A 19,969-nucleotide genomic window follows, 5' to 3' on the forward strand; every position below is an offset into this window, starting at 1 on the left:
AATTATTCGCGGCTACATCAACGTGTCATCCATACACTCTCATCATGACGAATGAAGACCCCGAAGCCACAGAGCTGTCTGCTGCTCCCACTGCCCAACTTATGATAAGATACTCTCCAGTTGACCTCATCAAATCACCCACTGAGACACTCAGATCATCAAACCCTAAGATTTCTTTACCTGTCGAAATCATGCTGTCAATTCTCGAAATGGCTGTTGAACTGGAGCCTCGGATGATTCGTCTTGGGTGTCATCACGACAAATTCCTCAAAACCATTATCGTGAGCGACTGCCCTGCTCAGTTTCACGTTACCTTGAAATTGAGAGAATTGCTTCTAACCTCCAAAGTCCTGATCTCAAAATCATTGATACCTAGCGAAGAAGTGATCCTCACGTATAAACCATACTTTCGGCTCCCAGAATCATGCTTCAGTGCTGAGATTGACACTTTGCATATCAGCACACAACTTTACACCATGCTCAGAACCGAAGTTCCCTGGATGCATAATTTCAGACACATGTTTGAACATGTTAAACGTTTGTCTCTCGACCATACTTCAACCGATCAGAGTATATTCCTAAGTCGCTTACGCTTAGATTTCCCAAAACTGGAACGGTATTCCGTGCGATTTGAAACCGGTCAAAACCCGACAGATCATGATATAGTTCGATGGGTCGAGACTTACCGGAAGCTTGGGCGCAAGCTTAATTATACAATGGTAGTTCAGCTCGATTGGAGGATGAGAACTAATGGCGTTACACTATACTATGAGCACAAAAAGTTCCCTTTTGGGCACGTCTCTGCTGGTCGCTTATCGTTTCTGAGAAGTGCGAGTCGTATGTCACGGGAGTCGATTCCTCCTGCTATATCGAAGATCCGGCGCTTGTCATGTCAGAGTGGTATGGGTATTGGGGTGCGAAATTCCTGTTTCCATGTCAAAGGGTGGGATGGATGGATGATAATCTCTAGTGAGGAATGAGGGATGATTCGATTGTAGATTGTGGGAGCTGGTGTATCATATTCTCTTGAGCCGGAGGACGCGTGGGATTTGGTGCTTGGAGATGTGGTTATTGTGAGGAAGAGATAGGGCGAAGCATGGTTTAACGAATTGAAAGGGTTACTGTACTGTTTAATTTGTAGGAATGGGGGGAATGGGAATACACATGTTTTGGAGAGGTTAGCGAGGGGAAGAGGGAGGAAATTTAGAATGGAGATAGAGACGAAGATAGAGATGGAGATGGAGATGAAAGAATGAGTGTGTAGAGGAGATTGGAGGAAGATGAATCTACAAAAAGTATTTTGGAAATATGAGCATCTGGGTATGAAAGGGGGGCTGGAGAGGAGAGAAGAGAGAGAAGAGAGAGGATATATAATACATATATTCAAGATATGAATTAGAAACCCATAACACATTTGCTACACGCGCGTTTTGCTTATCTACTAACGAGATATTCCGAGGAAAGAAGATTGCCAAGATAGATACTAGGAAGTGGAATGTGAATTAGATCTTATTGAATATAGAATACCTAGTATATATTATTAACAATGGAAATCCATCTCATTGTGAGATATCGAGAGATGTAATGTAATGCGATACAATGCGATATACGATGTGATGAGTGAGATACTTAGAAATTTCTTGTTGGTGTAATATATAATCTATGTGATTATATTAAAATATTGTAGATATATAGATATATAGATATATATATAAATATACATAAACACATTAAATGCGTTTGTATATTCTTGTTTTCTTCATATATGTCATTTCTTTCCTTTCCTTTGCTTTGTATTCCTTTACTCTACCTACTCTATCTACTTACTCATAACCCATTCCAGCAGTTCATCCCCATTTATATCTCATTACTTCACCATCACTCAAAAAACAATACTCATAATACCAGCAGACTATATGCCAAGCCGTTTCGTACTACATGACCACTATTCGATATCATATCATATCATATCATATCATCCCGACCGAGAGATTCTTTTTAGTTTTCTTTCTGTTTTTGGTCGTGTATGATCGATTTTTGATTTTTGATCTTTGGGGGCGGGTGAGTGTGTATGTATGTATGCATGAAGATGTTCGAATTCCCTGGTAGGGGGGATGCGTGGTTTGGCTGAGAAGGAGAGAGAGTGTAGAGTAGATAGATAGAGGGGTTTTAATGAACCATATCAACAATTCATGTCAACTCCGACATCTCATTTCTCACTCTCACTCTCACTCTCATTTCATCTCACCTCACCTCACCCAGGGAACTGAATATCGTAATAAGTGTATTTATGTATTTATTATTCAGGGCAATAAACAAAATGATATTCGCTACCTAGAACCATATCCTAAACCCCAATCCCCGAAGCCAATCATCTTGATATCAAACTCCTCCCTCACTTGTGAAATGACTTGACCTTCTCCATTTCATCCCAACTACCCATAAAGATACCGGATCTGTCATGGATACTCTCGGGTACTACTTCCATCATTCTGTCCATTTTGCTGTTCAATGCTTGACCACCGGCTGGACATATTATGTTAGTATTCTGTGTGTAAATGCAGGGGTAGAAAAGGAAACTTACCATTTTCAAAAACCATAGCCATAGGTGCACATTCGTACAAAATTCTCAATTTACCCTTGGGACTCTTCTTATCCGCCGGGTAGGCGAAAACACCCCCATATAGCAAGGTTCTATAAGCATCTGCCACCATACTTCCGATATATCTTGCGCTATAAGGTTTTCCGCCCTCCTTCTCAGGGTACTTTAGTGAGTTAAAGTAGTTTTTGGTGCTATCTTCCCAGTAAAGAGAATTTCCCTCATTGACCGAGTAGATGGATCTCGATTTAGGTAATTTCATATCGGGATGTGTGAGGATGAATTCTCCCAACGCATTGTCCATGGTGAAACCATTGACACCACCTCCCTTCATTGTAATAACTAATTGGGCCGAGGCACCGTACATGGTGAAACCGGCGGCGATGAGCTCGGTTCCGGGCTTGAGGAGATCTTCCTTGGTTCCTGTAGAGCCTTCTGCGAGTTTATGAATACCGAAGATTGTGCCGACGGAGACACCAGCGTCAAGATTGGAGGAACCGTCGATGGGGTCGCATGCTACGGCATAACGGGCACCTTTAGCTTCGGGGAAGAAGATGGCTTCTTCTTCCTCTTCTGAAACTAAAACGGCGCATTTTCCGGAGGATTTCATGGCAGCGATGAAGAGGTCATTGCCAATGACGTCGAGTTTCTTTTGGTCATCTCCAGTGATATTGCTCGATCCTGCGAGACCGGTTAAGTTGATGAGGGTTGCGCGACGGATATAGTATGCTATCGATTTGAAGGAAAATTGGAGGGCATGGCAGAGAAGTCTGGTTCTTGTTAGTTTTCTGCAGGTTTAGAGAATTAGATAGTGTAGATGGCATACGTGAAATCTCCCGTTGCTTCTTTCACTTTTGTTTGTTCTTCGGTGAGGAATCTGGTAAGAGTGATAATATCTGTGTTGATATGCTCTGTTGAGCCTTGGTCGCCGCCGTGAGACATGTTGAGATTATTGAGTAGGAATCTTTTTGAATTGTTTGATTGTATAGACAAATAAATAGAAAAGAGTTGTCGAAGGGAGTATCAAAGTACGGCGCCTGTTGTTATAAATACTGGACCTCGGGTCTACACGGGTATGAATTCCGGAAGCAGTATTCGATAATTAAGATAGAACGAGCACGCCGATGGACAGATGGTCTGTAAACGTGGGGAAAAGGAGGAGGAAATAAAAGGAAGAAAGGAAGAAAGAAAGGAAAGGGAAGGAAAAGGGGTAATAAGTACTTTTTGGGGTATTTATTCTTCTGATATCATACCTGTTGATTACTATGGGAATTGGATCGTCGAGTTGCAATGCTCCATTGTATTCCAAGCTGTGAAGGAAGAAATATTGGAGCTGGATGATCTACTGTACCCGACTCTCCAACATGACTCTTCCACACCGAGCCACAATACTAGAATATCCTCGTTCGATAAGTTTGTTTTGGTTATTACCTTGACACCTACCTTACCACCTACCTTACCACCTACCTTACCACCTACCTTACCACCTACCTTACCACCTACCTTACCACCTACCTTACCACCTACCTTACCACCTACCTTACCACCTACCTTACCACCTACCTTACTACCTACCTAGGTAGATACCCCGATATGCTACGCTCTCATCTCTCATCTCCATCTCCATCTCTCCCTCATCCCTCATCCCTCATCCCTCACCTCTCACCTCTCACCTCTCACCTCTCTCATCACATCCATATCACACGTCCCACTGGAAAGTTAAGTGGCTTTTTAAGGTCCCCCCTTCCTCCCCCCACCCCAGCCCCGCACTCAGGTCCCGTGTTGTATTTGCTTGGTTGCTTTGTTCATTCAATGCCCCGCGCTAAAAGGATCGGAGGAATGGGGGCCGGAAGAGTATAATTCAACACGGGAAACGTAATACCGGTATGCGGATTTGTTGGGCCAGCTGAGTGCAAAATAAGGGCCTGGTATATACCTCGTCGTAGTATTGGGTAAAGGAAAAGAAAGGAATGATTTTCCGGTGGAATGAGAAATAGATTCCATGTGGTTGGTAATGTCCAAAAGTCTCGCCCTTGACCATGACACCGAGGTAGGGATACACACAGTCCAGCGTACAACAAACCGTACAGTAATCACAAATTCCAACGTTTGGTAACTTATAAATCCGCTTATCCTAGGTATAAAGATTGGTCTGGAATGATTTTACATGATAGAGTTATACGGGCGAAACCGGGCTTCGGACGGATATGTCATTTGTCTTTCCGTTCGCAAGAATGTTTTTCCATTATAAATTTGAAGGTAGGAGAATCTATATCACTGGGTGTACGAGTATATACCTAGTAGCTGGGTACCGGTACCTTTCTACCTAGACCTGGGTAACCACCAATCGACCAATCGTGAATTTGATCCTTTTCGTTAGTGACATGTCAAGAGATGAGATGAGAACGTTCGTTACAGAGCAACCGCAGAGTGCACTTTTCGGCGTTACATGAGAAAGATCGGTGAGAACTGGCAAAACAATACAATCACCGAAATGAATAGTCATATCACGTGACTCTTAATAGCACAATCGATTCGGTGTGATTAACTTAATAGAGCCTCAGGTTATGATGATTCCAATGATGATCCCGATGATGAACCTCAGGCTCCAAGAATCCTGCGCTAAACTTTTCGAGCTAGTCTTTAGCGCGCGAATGAAATTTTTTAAGCTACAAAACTCTGCCTCTTCTTCAAATTATCCAAATCATCTTCTTCAACCCAACAACAACCTCTGCTTCATGCAGTATGGATTGGATTGGATTGACACAACTCAATTCAATCCAATCCGATTCATCATCAATGGTAAGCGCTTCTACCTCTTCTTCCCTTTCCCTTCACTATGTGATGACAAAACAACAACCGCAAACTAGAGTCTTTGATCCTACGGGAAATGAAACTTTTGTAACACGTCAGTCTGATATTGGATCACAATTTCACTCATTTGAGCAATTTCATGAATAGAATCATTGCTAACAATTGAGATAGATATCAATCCAATAACTCTATGCCATTTGCAATTGCTATAACAAATTCCCGGATTTAACCTTGGCTCATCATATCAATTGTAAGCTTCCCTTTATCCTCTCGAACTTTTCTCCTTCCCCCACCCCCATATACAATTTGTGATGATGATCAGTTTATGCTTTTGCATGCTGGAAATTACCGACTGAAGCTTTCGGGCTTTTGACGACAAAAAAGGCTGTAACTGAGCAAATTTTTCAATTCTATTCAATTTGATGATTTTTCTCCTTGAATTAATGCTAATTATATTCCAAGACTAGATGAGCCCTTCAAGTCAAGAGGTACGACACATCTCTCTTCACTTTCACTATCTCGCGACTGCATAAAATGATGAATGGCACTGGGCTCCGACAGTTCCAAAATGGTTCTGGTCTTGATGGATATGCCATTTTGCGGCAGGCCTAGAAAACCTCGCCCACTGATTTCAGTCATCTTATCAGCATTTGTTGTACACATGTTTGATATATGGTTTCTGATTTTGGAAGCATAGATTTGATAATCCCTTGGGTACCCATCAAGTGTTCCAGGTCTTCATTGACTCTGGGCATCATAACCTCCATGAGGGCTGTAACATCAGGTAAATAGACATTTTCTCTTAAATTTCACACATTTTATGATGAGCATTTTTAGATGACGAGTCTGATTGGAGTTTTCCATGTTGACAACATCAAAATTATACCATTCATGCCTTCTGAATTTTGACGAAAAGAATTTACTTGTTATTGATCATGTCAAGGCATGTGCTAACGTCAAACTGTTAGAATTCTGAATTGCTGCAATCCTCGTGATGGCTAACGTTGTGGTACCAGCTTATTTTGGTAAGAAATTTTCTCTTTTCTTATTTTCCTGACAGCCCTCGAGCATTCTGATGATATCGATCGACAATGACAAGCATATGTCCAAGCCTCGGCTGTGACGAGCCTATCTTAACTGAATATGCTCATGTTATTATTCACTGTTTAAGTCAATTCATAGCCATTACTAACGACTATCATTAGATTTTTGGATGCCATGTCCTATCAACCTAAGTTGATATCATTTCGCATCATATTGCATGATGCTACTACCTGACTTGGGCTCTACATTTTTGGTATGTTATCACTGGCTTTCGTACACTCATTATCCTCACTCCTTAACATGATGATTAATTTATCACGACGGTCGACATATCCACACGTTGGTAATTGATGAAACTGCCTATGACTAGGCTTTTGATCTGACATTTCATTTTTCTCTACACTTTTTCACGATTGTCTTATGATAAAATTATCACTAACAATCTGAAGATATAGGAATCTGCCATGCTTGAATGTAGCCCATTCATTCCCGTTCATACGGATAATTATTTTCATTGCGATACGTGGCTTGCCATGTACGTGAAGAAGATATCCACATCATCTCTTTAAAACAAAAATCATATTCATTGCTTTCGTTATCATGCTATCACATCATTTTCTGTTCAGACATGCCTAGGAATCGGTCAAGCTTCAAGGTCTATTCAGTTGGCACAAAATGTCTATTTGAACTACTGTGACTTACCTCTCTATATATCTATATATCTATGGAGGAATACTCGTTTCATATCTGTATCATAATCCATTCCCAACCCAAAGTATGACCTGACACCGTTACTCTTGGCGTTATATGTGACCCAATTCCCGCTCAAAATATCAAGGACACCCCCCACCCAGCCATCAATGCCAAGGCACGCAAAAGCAGAACCAAAACCAGACCTCCCAAAGCCCTTTAGACCTCCCAACACACTCCTTGGTATCATTTGCCTTGCCGTCGCCATAAAAGGACTCACGCCACCCTCACCCCTTTGAATCATCTGCAGAATCATCTACAATCAATTAATGTAAAACCTGTCCATCGCTCGGGAACGCATTATCCAACGCCATGTAATCCAGCAAATCCATACCACCCACGTTAACGCCATCCGCCGTCTGCGTGATGTTTACCTGACTATTGAGATCTTGATAGAAGGCGGATCCGGGTGGTAAATACCACATTTCGTCGCTACTATTGTTGTTACCCCAATCGTTGCTAGAGCCTGACATGCCGAACATGGAATTGATGGAGTCACTGTTGAAGTTTGGACCTCCGTGAGCTGCAGGGTAATGCGTGCGGCCGTAGAAATCTCCTTGGTTGAGATCATAGGGCGTGGCGGAGAGATTGAGATCTATGGGATGAAGTGGTTAGAGTAAGGATTTGGGAAGGGGTATTGGTGATTCAAACTTACCTGGACCATTTACATGGTAATTGGGCATGCCATCATTCCAATCTCGAACCGGATCAGCTGGGCCACGTCTCAACTTATTCGGATCTGCGTCATGAGCTGGTGCGGGAGTGCGACTTCTACTTGCAGGTTCTCCTGCGAGGGGAGGTGCTTCGGGGGCGCTAATGAAGCGACTACGCAGTCGCTTGGTCAATGTCTCCAACAGTTCCGCAAAGCGAATGCCGAGATGGACGTCGTCGACTACACAAGTACGAAGCGCATTGACCGCAGAATCCATGAGGCTGATGCTGATCTCAACGTCATGTTTAGATGCTCCTAATGCGAAGGTTTTCAACAAAAACATGGCACCACTTATGATCCGGAAATATGTTCGAACAGGAGCATGCTTCAGGTAATCGTTTGGTAGAAGTCCCTCTACGACGGTTCGTAATAGGTTGCGGCATCCCTCGACAACTTCTCTGACATATCCCTGATCAGTCGCTCCAAAACCACCGAGTCTCGCTAATGGTAGCTTTCCAAAGTAATTTTGTGTCTCTGGGGACATGGCACTTCCTAGTGGTAAACCTAAATCATTTGAGGTGTTTGTTCGATTGGTTGCATTGCTTGTGCATCTTTCAACAACAGCCTGCAAAGAGAGAGAATTTATGTATATTCTGACGTACTCGTACTCTATGGTCAGAATATGTCGAATGTAGAGAGGCAATCCAAATCTGTCGAATTCTCGTTTCCACGAACTTAACATTGGTTGAAAATCCTTCAAAAGGTCCGTGTAGCTACCATCCTGGATGATTTTGGTCGTGTATTGCCTAGATCTAAAGATCTTTTCATTGCCCATGCGCATGGCATTACTAATCCCGGCCCAGCAATGAATAATCTGATCATCCAATTCTAAATCGGGAATGTAATTAAAATTTGTAACAGAGGTTGTATTGGTGTCGGGGGTTTTACCATCAATTGATAGTCTACGTTTTCGTGGAGCAAATGCAGGATCAGTTTTCCGCAGGTGTTCAGGAACCATATTGGTCCAACCTAAACGTCCAGCTAATTGCGTGACATATATCAGTACCAGTCGCTTGATTCTCGCGGCTCTTATTCGATATGACTCTTCGTTGTATTCTGGTCGTGTCATTTCTCCACCATCAGCCAGCGACTCGTCAATATCATCAAAAACACCCAATTCGTAGCCGAGACCCATGGCGGTACTCAACAACATCCAGCACATTCGATCACTTCTCCACGCAGGTTCTAGCCAGCCTTCGATTCTTCGCCCGCCAACACCGCCAGGTAGATGGTGTTTGCCTTCTTCGTCAGTAGTGAAAGCATCTTCCTTATCAGGAACTGGTAACATGAGTTCATCAGTGGCTTCCGCAGGAGGAAAGTGCAGAGCACGCGGATGCCACTCTGTCAAGATCATAAGACTCTCAATTGTACCGAGAGTACGAAGACTGCCTTTCCGAAGTCCTCTCCATGGTGCAGTGCTTGATGTGAGAGAAGCCTCCGCGCCGGAACCACAAAATCCACCACCGAATGCTTCTTGGCCCCACAGACATCTCTCGATCATGCCTCTCAAGTAAGTCCAAAGCTGTTCATGGATCGCGTACGATCTAGAATGCCCTCCAGCTCCAGACATTTCCATGTACCGACTTGAGATTGTCAATAATGTCACTGTGAGAATTGGTTCTTCGACTAGAAGCATAGGATGAGTGTAAGGCTCTTTAAAAGTAGGGGGAGAGATAGGTGTTAGTGGCGACAAGAATTCGTAATAGCTAACTCAATCATTAGTCTGGTTGCAAGTTAGAGCAATGGGAAAACTTACTATGTGATATATTGAATAGCCTCCGCTGCGGTGAACCATCCTGCGCGAACAAATCTAAATCTTGACCAAGCTTTAATTGCATCCTGGTATCCCAGATCATGATCTTTGTCTAGTGGAACGGTATCGCCAGTTGTCAACGTAGGATCAATGGAAGATTCCGCGTGTGTGGTTGTGTGTCGCATATGGCTTATAGGAAATGAAGTATGCTGAGTTGCAGGGCCTTGATAGCTCTGAGAGGCAGATTGTGCTCTGTGGCCAATTCTTGGAGATTCTTGGCTATTACTATCTAGTCGTGCTCTTTTGTGACCTGGACTATAGAAGAAATTAGTACAACTCTTCGTGACGATGATGTGTCCTTGTAAATCCAGCCAATTGCAAAACACCAGAAGCATTTTCTCTCGTTGGGTTTGTACATAAAAAGTACAGCAATGCGAAACAATTGAGATATGAATTGCTCCAGATGAAAGGTCTCAACATACCTATCAGTAGCAGCCTTGTAAAGAAGATCCAAAGCATCATGAGGGCCATAAACCTCCTGTCTCATAACTTCTTGCGCTTCTGGGTTCTCTACGTTCTGATCTCTTTCTTCTTGTTGTCGCGATTCCGATTGAGGTCTTCGTAGAGGCTGAGTTCTTCCAATAGAACCACCTGGAGTAAGAGGAGGTCCAGGATCCATGCGCGCACTATCAGCAAAGGCGTTGCTTGTCGATCGAGCAGAAGGGGGAGCTCCCATGGAGTTTTGTCTGAAGGTTGCGGGGGGAGAGCCGGAAACCATCTTTCGACCATTGCGCGTCACATAGTCATCGGCATATTCATCTTCAACACTATTTTCCCTACTGCCATCCGCCTTCCTCTTTCTTCTCGTGGCTGAAAAAAAACATTCTTTACTTTCGCGTCGGCATCGTACACATGGTGGATCACTCGGATTATCGACACTTCCTAAATCACATCTCACTTTGCGACGACGACTGCAATTACAATTAGCCTTGAGATGAGACATGTAAATAGGGTCAATTACCATGGGATGCAAGCTTGATAAATTCTCTTGTGGTTTCCTCCTACTGAAATGTCAGTCTACATGTACAATGGCATTGTGCGACCATGGCTAATTCCAAAGAATGTCTCCAGGTTTCTCCACTAACCATTCTGCAACTTGGATTGCTGCTGACCAGTAGAAGATGTGCCATTAGTACTAGGCTCACTTGGTTTCTCCTGCTGTGTAAAATTGATCGCCGGCGCCGACATGATAATAGTAAAAAGAGTAAGCTTAGTTGTGTAAATGATCGAAGCTCTTTCGCTTTCCTACGGTTTAGGCTTTGCGATATGTTTCTTTCCCGAGAGATAAGAATGCCACAACCCGAACTGATTGACCGACAGACCGACAGCAAGGAACTTTTTTTCGGTTTTAATCAGCCTACTCTGTGCTTTGTACTTAGATAAGATAATCAAAAAGGAGGGGCTGTCCTCAATTGTTTATTTTGATCCCTTTGATATTTGAATAGATTGAAATATTAAATCATTGATTGGTAGAAATCAAAACTTTGGAAGTCTTGGGATGGATACTTAAAATGGAGAAAGAATTCGAGTTCAGATTCCGAGTAGGTGTTATTGTTAAGTTCTGATAATGTTTCATTATCCTCTTGACCTCCTTCCTTGTATTGGGTAGATTTACATACAAAAATGTGTTTTTATCTAACTGTTTTGGGTGAAGTTGCATACCCGAGGCTACAATATTGGTTTTAATGTACAAGGACTATCTACTCAGGCTGCTTGCTAGACTATGAATTTCGTTGATACGGGCTGTACAGATGGACGATACAAATGGACAATACAGATGCTATCTATCTATGTAGGCGCAGCAGTGGGGATCTAGGCATACTGTCCCTACCCAAGTAACAGATATGTAACGTATTCTATTTTAGATCCCCATTACCTACCTGGGTAGTCAAGGTTATGGATCTATCATATTCCTCTGGCTAACTGTTATTCACTTTGCACTTGATTAGAAATCCTTCTCTCTTCGATGTCAAGTGATTGAATACATACTCAAAGTAGTTAGTGAAGGAGTTTTATTCATCTATATACTCTTTTAGCTCAGAAAATTGACGTTAAGCTACGTTGTATACCCTAGAGCTTTTACTTGTCTAATGAGGGGAAGAGAAGCTAATGTCTATAAGAAGCTAGTGTAGATCTGTGTATCGTTGATTGAGTTTCTAGAACTTCTATCTCCCATGTCTTATTAGGTTTTGCGCAGGAACGTGATATGTTTATTTCTTTTAGATGGTATGTTTCCTTAAAGAATTAGGTCTTCTTGATTGAGGCAACAATGGAATTGATAGGTGTTATGGCGACAGTACAAACAGCGACGCTAGAGAAATATCGAAGGAGAAAAAGTATGAAATTGAGTGGTGTCATGCTAATTTCATCCAAAGTTTACTTTATCCTTCCTATAAGTACTCGAGATTGATTCAAATAATCAATACGTTTAAGTACTCAAACGCATTTCTGACATTGACGTATTCATCTTTGACATTGGGGATGATTATTTTAGATGAAGGGGTTTAACCGAGCCCCAAAGGACTGGAGACATCTGTCTTTACTTTACACTCCCTCCACTAATCAATGGGTCAAAATCCCTAAAGATTAGAAGAATCATATTGTGTCTCAATCTATAGCTTTTGCCTCTGTACCGTGTCTCTATGATTGTTCAAGGCTCTTGAAAGTTCACGGGCTGCTAGTAACGGCCATTCAGCTAACTTTTCGGCTTTGCAAAGTTAATGTTGAAAGTATCAATTACAACTTCAGAGTGTCTTAGATACATATGAATGATAACGCCTTGGCTCTAGAGATAACCTTTATACTAAGCAACTACGAAGTCTTCACTTCTGCCTATGTAATATTTCGCTCCCAGCCACTTTACTCGGTTCCTGAACTCAAACATTACAATTTCCCTCGATCTCTTTAGACTCTAGACTTCATATTTCTCTTCCACAATCCCAATTACCCCCACCTTCCCAAAAGCCACCTCCCTCTCCTTCAAATTAAAGACCCCAAACCAGTTCCTCAGAAACCCACTTCCTAATACAATACGCTTTACATCCCCTTCCATCTCATCTTCCATCTCCATAAACAACGACACACATCTATGACCACCTATATCCGTTCTATCTACTTCCAAAGTATGTTCATATGCTGTTAAAGGAAATTTATGGTCCCCGAGGCGTAAAGTAATGACAGGTAATGAATCACGACGGGAACAGGAAATGGAAGGTGGGACATCGTAGCCGCGGAACTCCATTCCGAGATAGGTGTGGAGGGAAGTGACGAGAGATGAAGGGAGACCGATGCCTGGATAGGATATTTCAAGGATGGCGATATATGGACGGAGGTTATAGGAGGAGGATGTGCCAGAGATGGTAAGAGATTTGTAAGGGATTTGCCAGCGATCAGTGATGAGATCTGGGAGCATGGTAGAGCGAAATTGCGGAGCAATTGTGTGATTTAGGAGAGGGAGAAGCTTGAGGGGGCCGGTATAGCGTGTATGGTCTATTTTACCGAAGGCGAGGAGACAAGGAGTGTCTGGAGTTTGTGGAAGAAGAAGAGTGAAGACCGGTGTTTGAATGAGTTTCTGGGAACGAAGATTGATGAATGGATTTGGAATTGAGTGCGTAGAGTGCGTGGATGAAGGGGCTAGTCCAAATAGCCCATCCCATTCCAAGTTACCCCAATCTGGATCTGTGAATCGTCCTACACTATCGACAGCGCCGAATTGTTGTGAAATTGTTAGGCCGGCGAAAGTGATGGTATCGGAGACTAGGTTTCCAAATGCAGAACACCTGGCATAGTCCATAGCAAAAAGAGTGCCTATCCATGTTTTCGTGTTTGACAAAGAGGGGTCGTAAAGTTGATGAAAATGGCATGTATTCGTACAATCAACTGACGGTAGGAACATGTCATTATCAGAGATGGAAAGGAGAGCTCGTGAGCTCTGCGGTGGGCTTCCAACTTCCAGATCTATGACACATACCAGTTCATTCCAATCCTGTACTTCGATCAGTATTGTCGTTCAAAAATTCCGAGTGGGTGATGAACTTACCCATTCAGGCACTCCACTTCCGTATCTTGCTCTTACGTCGTCCAAAAATTTGCCTTCCCTCAAAGCCGCAAGATATTCATCATCATTCTCCACACCACCAACTGGACCTTTTAACCTCTTTTGTTCATCTTCATTATGTCTGACCCGCCTTGACACCCTTGCTCTCTCTTTTTTCACTTCACTCTTCTTGTGACTATTTGTTCTACTCCTCGCAATCCTGTCCTCTCTTGCAGCTGCCCTTTTTGCTTGCGCGTATGTGGAGTTTCTTGCTACAGAGTAAATTGGCGTCGAAAAGATCTCTGCTTGGATTAACGTAGCTGTGCATGATACACACACCAGTCCCAAGTCAGAAATCTTCATGATGTTTCTCGATTACCAATCTGATCTCCTGTTGGTTTTTTCTGGTCTATTCTATTATACACTCTTGATTCAACTTTGTATGAGAATTGAGGGAAGAAGCCAGTTTTGGTCTGGGTAATGATGCGTGAATCACTGAGAATCAAAGTGTTACCAGTTCCAACGAGTGAATGAATGGATTTCAGGAAATGAAAAGCCGCTGAAAAACAGATGGATCAGATTACAGGAAAGGAAAAGAATCCAAAGATGCCAGAATCAGATCCTTTGAGGAATATACAAGGCTATATCAACAGATCTTTCCAACTCGAAGTGATGTTCGTGATTTCCATTACGGCTGTGCCACCCCTGACGTTGGAACCTACATTTTCCTCTTAATAGGTACTTATAGTTCATTTGTAGCCATGCAACCTGGTATGTATCATTGCGACAATGATGTATTTTTAATCTTACTCAGTAGAGTATGTTTTATATCACCAATGCGAGCGCAAATGTATTGGTTGCTAGCAGATTGAAAGTGTTGGTTCTAATAGAATGATACGATCAGAAAGAAATGTTTGGCAAAAGAATTCCAGGAGTTCGGATAAGCGCCTGGGTAATATCCAGGTTTAGATTGGCGCGGTGATATGGGTGATTGGCCTGCATTTAACCGCTCTGATATGCGATGCGACTGCCAGGGGAGGCGAACACATGCGAGGTGTGCTCACGTGTTCGATATTGTACTGCGCGGTTACTTGTGTTGTAAGACATTGTAAATGCTTCTTCTAAAGATAATTGTGAGATACTGCGGTAAGCAGTTTGTAACTTCGTGAAAACTTTACAAATCTTGTCCCCGATACACAGGCTACAAATTTCACCAAACAAACTGTCTTCACCGGAGTTCACTGAAATTAGCCTAGTTTCCACACCCAGCAAGCCTGTTTCTTCCAGTCCAGCATGAGGTGTTACTGAATTCAGTTATATATGGCATATTTGGAACACATAAGCTATGATAAAAAAGATATCTGCTCATGCGGCAACCGCAGACCTCGACACCTCTCGTAATAAGGCTTGACCGTTGTATTTACACGTTGGTGTGTAGGGATAGCTCTACCTTTCTAATATATATATATGTTCCTCGCCGTGATATTTAAGTATCACCTATCCACTTCGACCTGACCGCGACTAAATTCCCCAGAAACCCCTTGAATGACAGAAATTGCAAGTGGTGATGATTGAAGCGTTTCCTCGGAACTGCGCTGCTGCAAGTTCTCAAATACTTAAAACCAATGATCACTGAGCTCTGATACCTGGTGCCCAAAGTATATCTGCGTCATAAGTTCCGAAGTGGCTCTAGTAACTTTGATGGCGTTCTTGAAGTCCTGGGGGATAGCCATGTTTTCCTTGCTGTGGTCGTATAAAGGGATGCTCAATCGTTTTCTGTGTTACCATCTGTCCTCATTTGACAAAAGGGGCAAATGCGGCGTATTATTTTTAATAAAACTCGGTGCAGATAAAGTGCACAGCATGAATTACTGCGTCCTACATGTCAATGATCAGAATTCCCGGCAGCTGTCCATGGAGTCTCGATCTAAAATCGTACCTAGAACCACTATATTATCGGAAAAGCTCCTCTTATCAACAATAACGCTCGATATCAATACATTCCCAACAATATTGATTCCTTCCGAGAACGGAAGCGGCTTCGATAAAAAGTTACTAGAAGTACTCTTGGAGACCCACATGCCATCACTTGCTCCAAATATACAGTGAATAATGTCGAAAAATTCTATATCAACAGAGCTTTCTCCCTCTGCTCTACTCTGATGCCCGAACTTCGAGACCACAATTATCTCTGAAAGCGTTTCCACGTTGCGAAATCCCTCAACCTGGATCAAATTACCCACTGCGAATATCAAAAATGTCAAACCTTTTTCCTTGCGCCCATGTCTGGTTCCGACAAAGCCAAATCGGAAAACTTCCTCCTCTTTATCTCAGCAGTCGCCCCTCAGAGTCAAAGTTGAAGCATATGGAACACCACTGGGATCAAGTTATTCAACAATATCGCGACATGCCCGACGAGAAAGCATTGGATATCATTATGCTTCAAGAGGAGTTGGAAAAGGGTATGTCGAAGGAAAAGAGAATGGCGTTGCAGGAATATGTCTTTAATATTGAAGATCCCGAGAGGAGAGCTATGTTGGAGGTTTGGTTGGCGAGGTTTCCGGGATTCATGTTGAGGACCGACAGATTGGTGGATTTTGGGGTTGTGGATACGAGGAAGAAGGCCGGGACTCGAAGTGGTTGGCAATCATGGCTTGAGGAGTGGAAGCTCTGATGATTTGAGCCTGAGATGGGGTGATGGAGAGAAAGTCAATTTTGATGTTGGTTGATGCGAGGTACATAAAGCAGTGTGCTTATTTGCGCTGGCATAATTAAACAGATGTGTTCAGCGATGTGGTTCCAATCTTGGAAAGAGCAAGAAGATAGTGAAAGCCAACTATCATGCTGCAAACACAGACATTTTGTCTACGAGTTATCTTTACAGCGAGACAATATAAGCACAGAGTCCTCTCGAGTCCCTTCTGAGGTTTAGTGCAGCTGATATCAGTGATGTACAGGGTCCTTCCTACCCACTTAATGACCACCTTGTTCAACCATTTCTATCGATTGTTGCATTGTAAACTGCAAAATTCTCGCATCTCTCCTCTTCACCCACACTCTCATTCGTGAATTCCGCTACTCACCTCCTTAATTGCCCCGTTCTTCCATTCCATCGGATCTTCATTTGGCTCACCGCTGCGTTGATTGATTTCACTACTTGAATCTAAAGATAGTCTCTTAGCTTATATGAATAGGGATTTCCATAACACTTGAGTGATTGTCGGAAGAGAGGAAAGAGTAAACAAACGAATCTGATAGCCTCAGAGATTCTGTATAAGAATCTGCTAGTACCTTGATCATTGTATCCCTTACAGCTATATACGACCCGTCCTGCTCCGTGAAGTCTGATTTACGGTAATCACAACGACTCCTATACCTGACAAGCATCACATCAAAGTGATACCAGCATCTAATATCAGAGTTCTACTCTCCATACACAATCCATGACACCTCTTTATTACGAGTCGTCATTATATATTGGATTCTCCAACATGGCTAGCTATCGAGGAGCAATTTCAAGATTGAGCGGAAGTTTAACCAGCGCAGGCAAGTCAACTAGACTACTAGCCATGCTGTTCTGGACACCATAATTAGTCATTTCATGCAACCACTTTGAAGCACCACACGGCCTCAAGTGAAATTTTGCATCTAAGCCCCCAGAATTCATGCTTTCCATAATCGCCAACCCATCAAAACTGTAGGTATGTTCTATTTCCTTAGTTCATGTACAACCACAACAAGTTGTACGCGGCAAATGTTCTACGCCAAGTGAAGCCCTTCTGGAGAAGGATGTCAGACTCCTCGTCAATGATTATTGTCTAAACGAAGCTGGGGAAAATCAGGCAAGATTGGAGGGAAATCTATGAGGACTACGGACATCAATATGATGACAGATTTGAATACCTGAGAGACAGAGAGCGATTGGGTTGAGTTATTTGACGAAGTGAAGGGCTTTCGGTTCTGGGGTTTGAATAGACTAGTCGACCAGTTGGATGTGGAATTAACCCCATTGGCACCGTAAGGGAAGAAGAAAAACATTGAAGCAGTTTGGTAAGAACGGCAAGGAGACGAGTGGTAGTAACTAATGTGCCGGCCAGATATCTTCGTTATCAATTAGGTGCGGGCAACAAAGCGGGGATTACTCGCCTGAAGACCACATGCTTTCAAATAGCTAACAACAATAGCTTCAGATACCCAATGCCACCCACCAATGAATGACAAACAACCAAAATTTAAGGAATGACGCGAGTGAAAAAGCGGCCCAAGCACATGCTGAGCGTGTCGTCTACAACTACTTTTTATTGAATATGCCCTAGACTCCTTCCCGTCAACGCCTATCCATACATCACATGGGTATTGCCAATCTGAAACACAACATGGATCTTGCTTTGCTAACCACAAATAATACGCATTCCACAAGAAATTATCAGAGCATATCCGTGTTCGGAACCCAAAATAGAACTTCCTGATCTGCTGTAGCAAAATGGTTATACTTGGGGTTAAAAGCAACAATGGCCGTTTCGCCGGGGTAATCCAATTCATGCAAAGGACTAAGGACCCGATTTGTTGTAGCCGCAAGTGTATCCCATACCAAGACATTCTTTCCGCGAGATCCACTGATTACAAATCTTCCATCAGGAGTAAAACAGCAATCTCCGGCAGTGGTGTGGAGGTATTCACTTGATGAAGGATCCAAATTGTCTGGGTTGTGATCGCCTGCTCCTAGTCTTCTGGCGCCACCTCTATCCCTCCTCAAGAATGCCTTCAGATGCCCGTCAAACGCATCTAATAAGAAATGGCCATTGCCAGTCGTGCCGAGTAACAAGTGCTTCCCATCATTTGAAAACGCCAATTTGTTCCATCCTCTTCCAATTGCTTGAGGGGAAAACTCTTGACAGTATGGTAATATGTCAAAAGTAGCAAACGGTTCCTTGTCAAAGTTGCGGAAGTCGTAAAGTAAAATGGTTTGAGCTAGTGGGGAAGCAGCTGCAAAGACGTTTCCGGAAGGATCCCATGCAACGAGGTGGACGCCGGTAAGATTTAGAATACCAGAAGGATTGTTGGAAGCTGCATCCCAAATCCTAAGAGTGTTGTCTTCAGAGCATGAAATGAAATTGTCCTGGCCGGGATGAAGGGATAGACATGTGACATTTTGCTCATGTCCTTCAAAGTAACGGATGTAAGAATTATCATGAGCCGAGAGATAACGTATTTTGTCTATATTCTACTCAGCACTATAGAATAGAAACAGGGTGTGACTTACGGTCTTTTTTGGTACTAGAATGGATTATACAATGTTCAGCATGGCCAAACATTGCATGGTTACAGCCATACTTGGCACTAATGTTCATTTTTGAATGTCTTCCCTCAAGAACATCATATATTTGCATAGTGTTATCAGTTTCTGATGTGATTAGCTGACTGCCATTGTCATTGAAATTGATAGACTGAATAAAGTTGTAGCTTGGGGGAGTCTGCCCTTTGTCTGCAGGTGTCGGAGGATGTTTGAAAAGCTTGATTCATTAGTAATTGCTCATCCTCTGTGGTAACTAAGCTTACCTTGACTGGATTGTATAAGGAGATCATCTCCGTAAGTTTGCCAGTTTGTGGGACTGATGAGACTCCGTTTGCTTTCGACATGGAAGTACCATTCGCTCCTAATGGAGAGTCTATTGCCATAGGTGTTGATGACATGTTTTTTTGTTGTGATGTTTTACACTTTTCGAGATACTGTGTAAACCTTTAAAGAAAGATTTGAAAAGTCTAGGACCATAGAGTGACGAAGAGTAACCCCTGGTCTTGATTCCTTGTCCTTGATCTTTATTTTGTCAAAATATCAGAATACCAATGAGCAGAAAGACCGAACCATAATTCAATTTGATATCACCACGTGATCCGGATGATACCTCTTATCGGGTCCGCCCCACTATCTCCGTGCTGCTCCGAGGAGCAACTTTAATTTGTAGTGCACAAGGATCTGCAGCAAGCTACAGCTCCGACCCTCGGCCAGGCCAGTCTGCTTCAACGCAATAAAAATTATTAGTTTATACAGATTGATTTTATTTTGTATAACAACACAGTCAGCTCCCATTACAAACACTCATATCAATCTCCACTCCTTGAACATTTTCCGTCCTCTTTTAAGTTCTGCAAATATCTCGAAATAGACTTGTCTGGCTTCTTGACGTCTTCGAATTGGCG

General features: G+C 42.7%; 7 protein-coding genes across 7 annotated transcripts; 3 read left to right on the top strand and 4 right to left on the bottom strand.

Moving 5' to 3' along the window:
* Window positions 1-44: 44 nt before the first annotated feature.
* Window positions 45-980, top strand: EAF02_011976 (uncharacterized protein; the record flags this gene model as incomplete). Its single annotated transcript, XM_038908024.1, has 1 exon — window positions 45-980. One exon carries the CDS (start codon window positions 45-47, stop codon window positions 978-980), a length of 936 nt encoding a protein of 311 aa, XP_038752199.1.
* A 1,232-nt stretch (window positions 981-2,212) lies between these two features.
* EAF02_011977 (uncharacterized protein) lies at window positions 2,213-4,058 on the bottom strand. The gene is made up of 3 exons (XM_038908025.1): window positions 3,426-4,058; window positions 2,585-3,369; window positions 2,213-2,526 (listed from the first exon to the last, which is right to left on the bottom strand). Exons 1-3 carry the CDS (start codon window positions 3,539-3,541, stop codon window positions 2,396-2,398), a joined length of 1,032 nt encoding a protein of 343 aa, XP_038752200.1. The 5' UTR covers window positions 3,542-4,058; the 3' UTR covers window positions 2,213-2,395.
* Window positions 4,059-5,954: 1,896 nt separating this feature from the next.
* EAF02_011978 (uncharacterized protein) lies at window positions 5,955-6,508 on the top strand (the record flags this gene model as incomplete). The annotated part of the gene is made up of 3 exons (XM_038908026.1): window positions 5,955-6,076; window positions 6,106-6,197; window positions 6,474-6,508. The coding sequence occupies 3 exons, from the start codon at window positions 5,955-5,957 to the stop codon at window positions 6,506-6,508; spliced, it is 249 nt and encodes an 82-aa protein (XP_038752201.1).
* Window positions 6,509-7,295: 787 nt separating this feature from the next.
* On the bottom strand, window positions 7,296-11,190 carry EAF02_011979 (uncharacterized protein). Its single transcript, XM_038908027.1, has 6 exons — window positions 10,818-11,190; window positions 10,694-10,733; window positions 10,155-10,643; window positions 9,676-9,987; window positions 7,863-9,625; window positions 7,296-7,802 (listed from the first exon to the last, which is right to left on the bottom strand). The coding sequence occupies exons 1-6, from the start codon at window positions 10,918-10,920 to the stop codon at window positions 7,474-7,476; spliced, it is 3,036 nt and encodes a 1,011-aa protein (XP_038752202.1). The 5' UTR covers window positions 10,921-11,190; the 3' UTR covers window positions 7,296-7,473.
* Window positions 11,191-12,517: 1,327 nt separating this feature from the next.
* On the bottom strand, window positions 12,518-14,414 carry EAF02_011980 (uncharacterized protein). The gene is made up of 2 exons (XM_038908028.1): window positions 13,772-14,414; window positions 12,518-13,717 (listed from the first exon to the last, which is right to left on the bottom strand). Exons 1-2 carry the CDS (start codon window positions 14,129-14,131, stop codon window positions 12,644-12,646), a joined length of 1,434 nt encoding a protein of 477 aa, XP_038752203.1. The 5' UTR covers window positions 14,132-14,414; the 3' UTR covers window positions 12,518-12,643.
* Window positions 14,415-16,025: 1,611 nt separating this feature from the next.
* On the top strand, window positions 16,026-16,442 carry EAF02_011981 (uncharacterized protein; the record flags this gene model as incomplete). Its single annotated transcript, XM_038908029.1, has 1 exon — window positions 16,026-16,442. One exon carries the CDS (start codon window positions 16,026-16,028, stop codon window positions 16,440-16,442), a length of 417 nt encoding a protein of 138 aa, XP_038752204.1.
* A 1,113-nt stretch (window positions 16,443-17,555) lies between these two features.
* EAF02_011982 (uncharacterized protein) lies at window positions 17,556-19,562 on the bottom strand. Its single transcript, XM_038908030.1, has 3 exons — window positions 19,328-19,562; window positions 19,032-19,281; window positions 17,556-18,985 (listed from the first exon to the last, which is right to left on the bottom strand). Exons 1-3 carry the CDS (start codon window positions 19,460-19,462, stop codon window positions 18,195-18,197), a joined length of 1,176 nt encoding a protein of 391 aa, XP_038752205.1. The 5' UTR covers window positions 19,463-19,562; the 3' UTR covers window positions 17,556-18,194.
* Between the last annotated feature and the right edge of the window lie 407 nt (window positions 19,563-19,969).

Source organism: Botrytis sinoallii (genome assembly GCF_014898435.1).
Source record: "Botrytis sinoallii strain Bc 23 chromosome Unknown BSIN_038, whole genome shotgun sequence".
In the NCBI taxonomy this organism is placed as follows: Eukaryota; Fungi; Ascomycota; class Leotiomycetes; order Helotiales; family Sclerotiniaceae; genus Botrytis; species Botrytis sinoallii.

Bases quoted from the DNA above. Each gene is read 5' to 3' on its own strand.
- EAF02_011977 (XM_038908025.1), bottom strand. From the start codon at position 3,541: ATGTCTCACGGCGGCGACCAAGGCTCAACAGAGCATATCAACACAGAT. The intron at 3,370-3,425 runs GTATGCCATCTA...AACAAGAACCAG, and splicing joins GAAGCAACGGGAGATTTCAC to ACTTCTCTGCCATGCCCTCC. The intron at 2,527-2,584 runs GTAAGTTTCCTT...TAATATGTCCAG, and splicing joins GGCTATGGTTTTTGAAAATG to CCGGTGGTCAAGCATTGAAC.
- EAF02_011980 (XM_038908028.1), bottom strand. From the start codon at position 14,131: ATGAAGATTTCTGACTTGGGACTGGTGTGTGTATCATGCACAGCTACG. The intron at 13,718-13,771 runs GTAAGTTCATCA...ATCGAAGTACAG, and splicing joins GAAGTGGAGTGCCTGAATGG to GATTGGAATGAACTGGTATG.
- EAF02_011982 (XM_038908030.1), bottom strand. From the start codon at position 19,462: ATGTCATCAACACCTATGGCAATAGACTCTCCATTAGGAGCGAATGGT. The intron at 19,282-19,327 runs GTAAGCTTAGTT...TAATGAATCAAG, and splicing joins CCTTATACAATCCAGTCAAG to CTTTTCAAACATCCTCCGAC. The intron at 18,986-19,031 runs GTAAGTCACACC...AGTAGAATATAG, and splicing joins TTCTAGTACCAAAAAAGACC to ACAAAATACGTTATCTCTCG.
- EAF02_011979 (XM_038908027.1), bottom strand. From the start codon at position 10,920: ATGTCGGCGCCGGCGATCAATTTTACACAGCAGGAGAAACCAAGTGAG. The intron at 10,734-10,817 runs GTTAGTGGAGAA...ACATTTCAGTAG, and splicing joins GCAATCCAAGTTGCAGAATG to GAGGAAACCACAAGAGAATT. The intron at 9,626-9,675 runs GTAAGTTTTCCC...TGATTGAGTTAG, and splicing joins GCTATTCAATATATCACATA to CTATTACGAATTCTTGTCGC.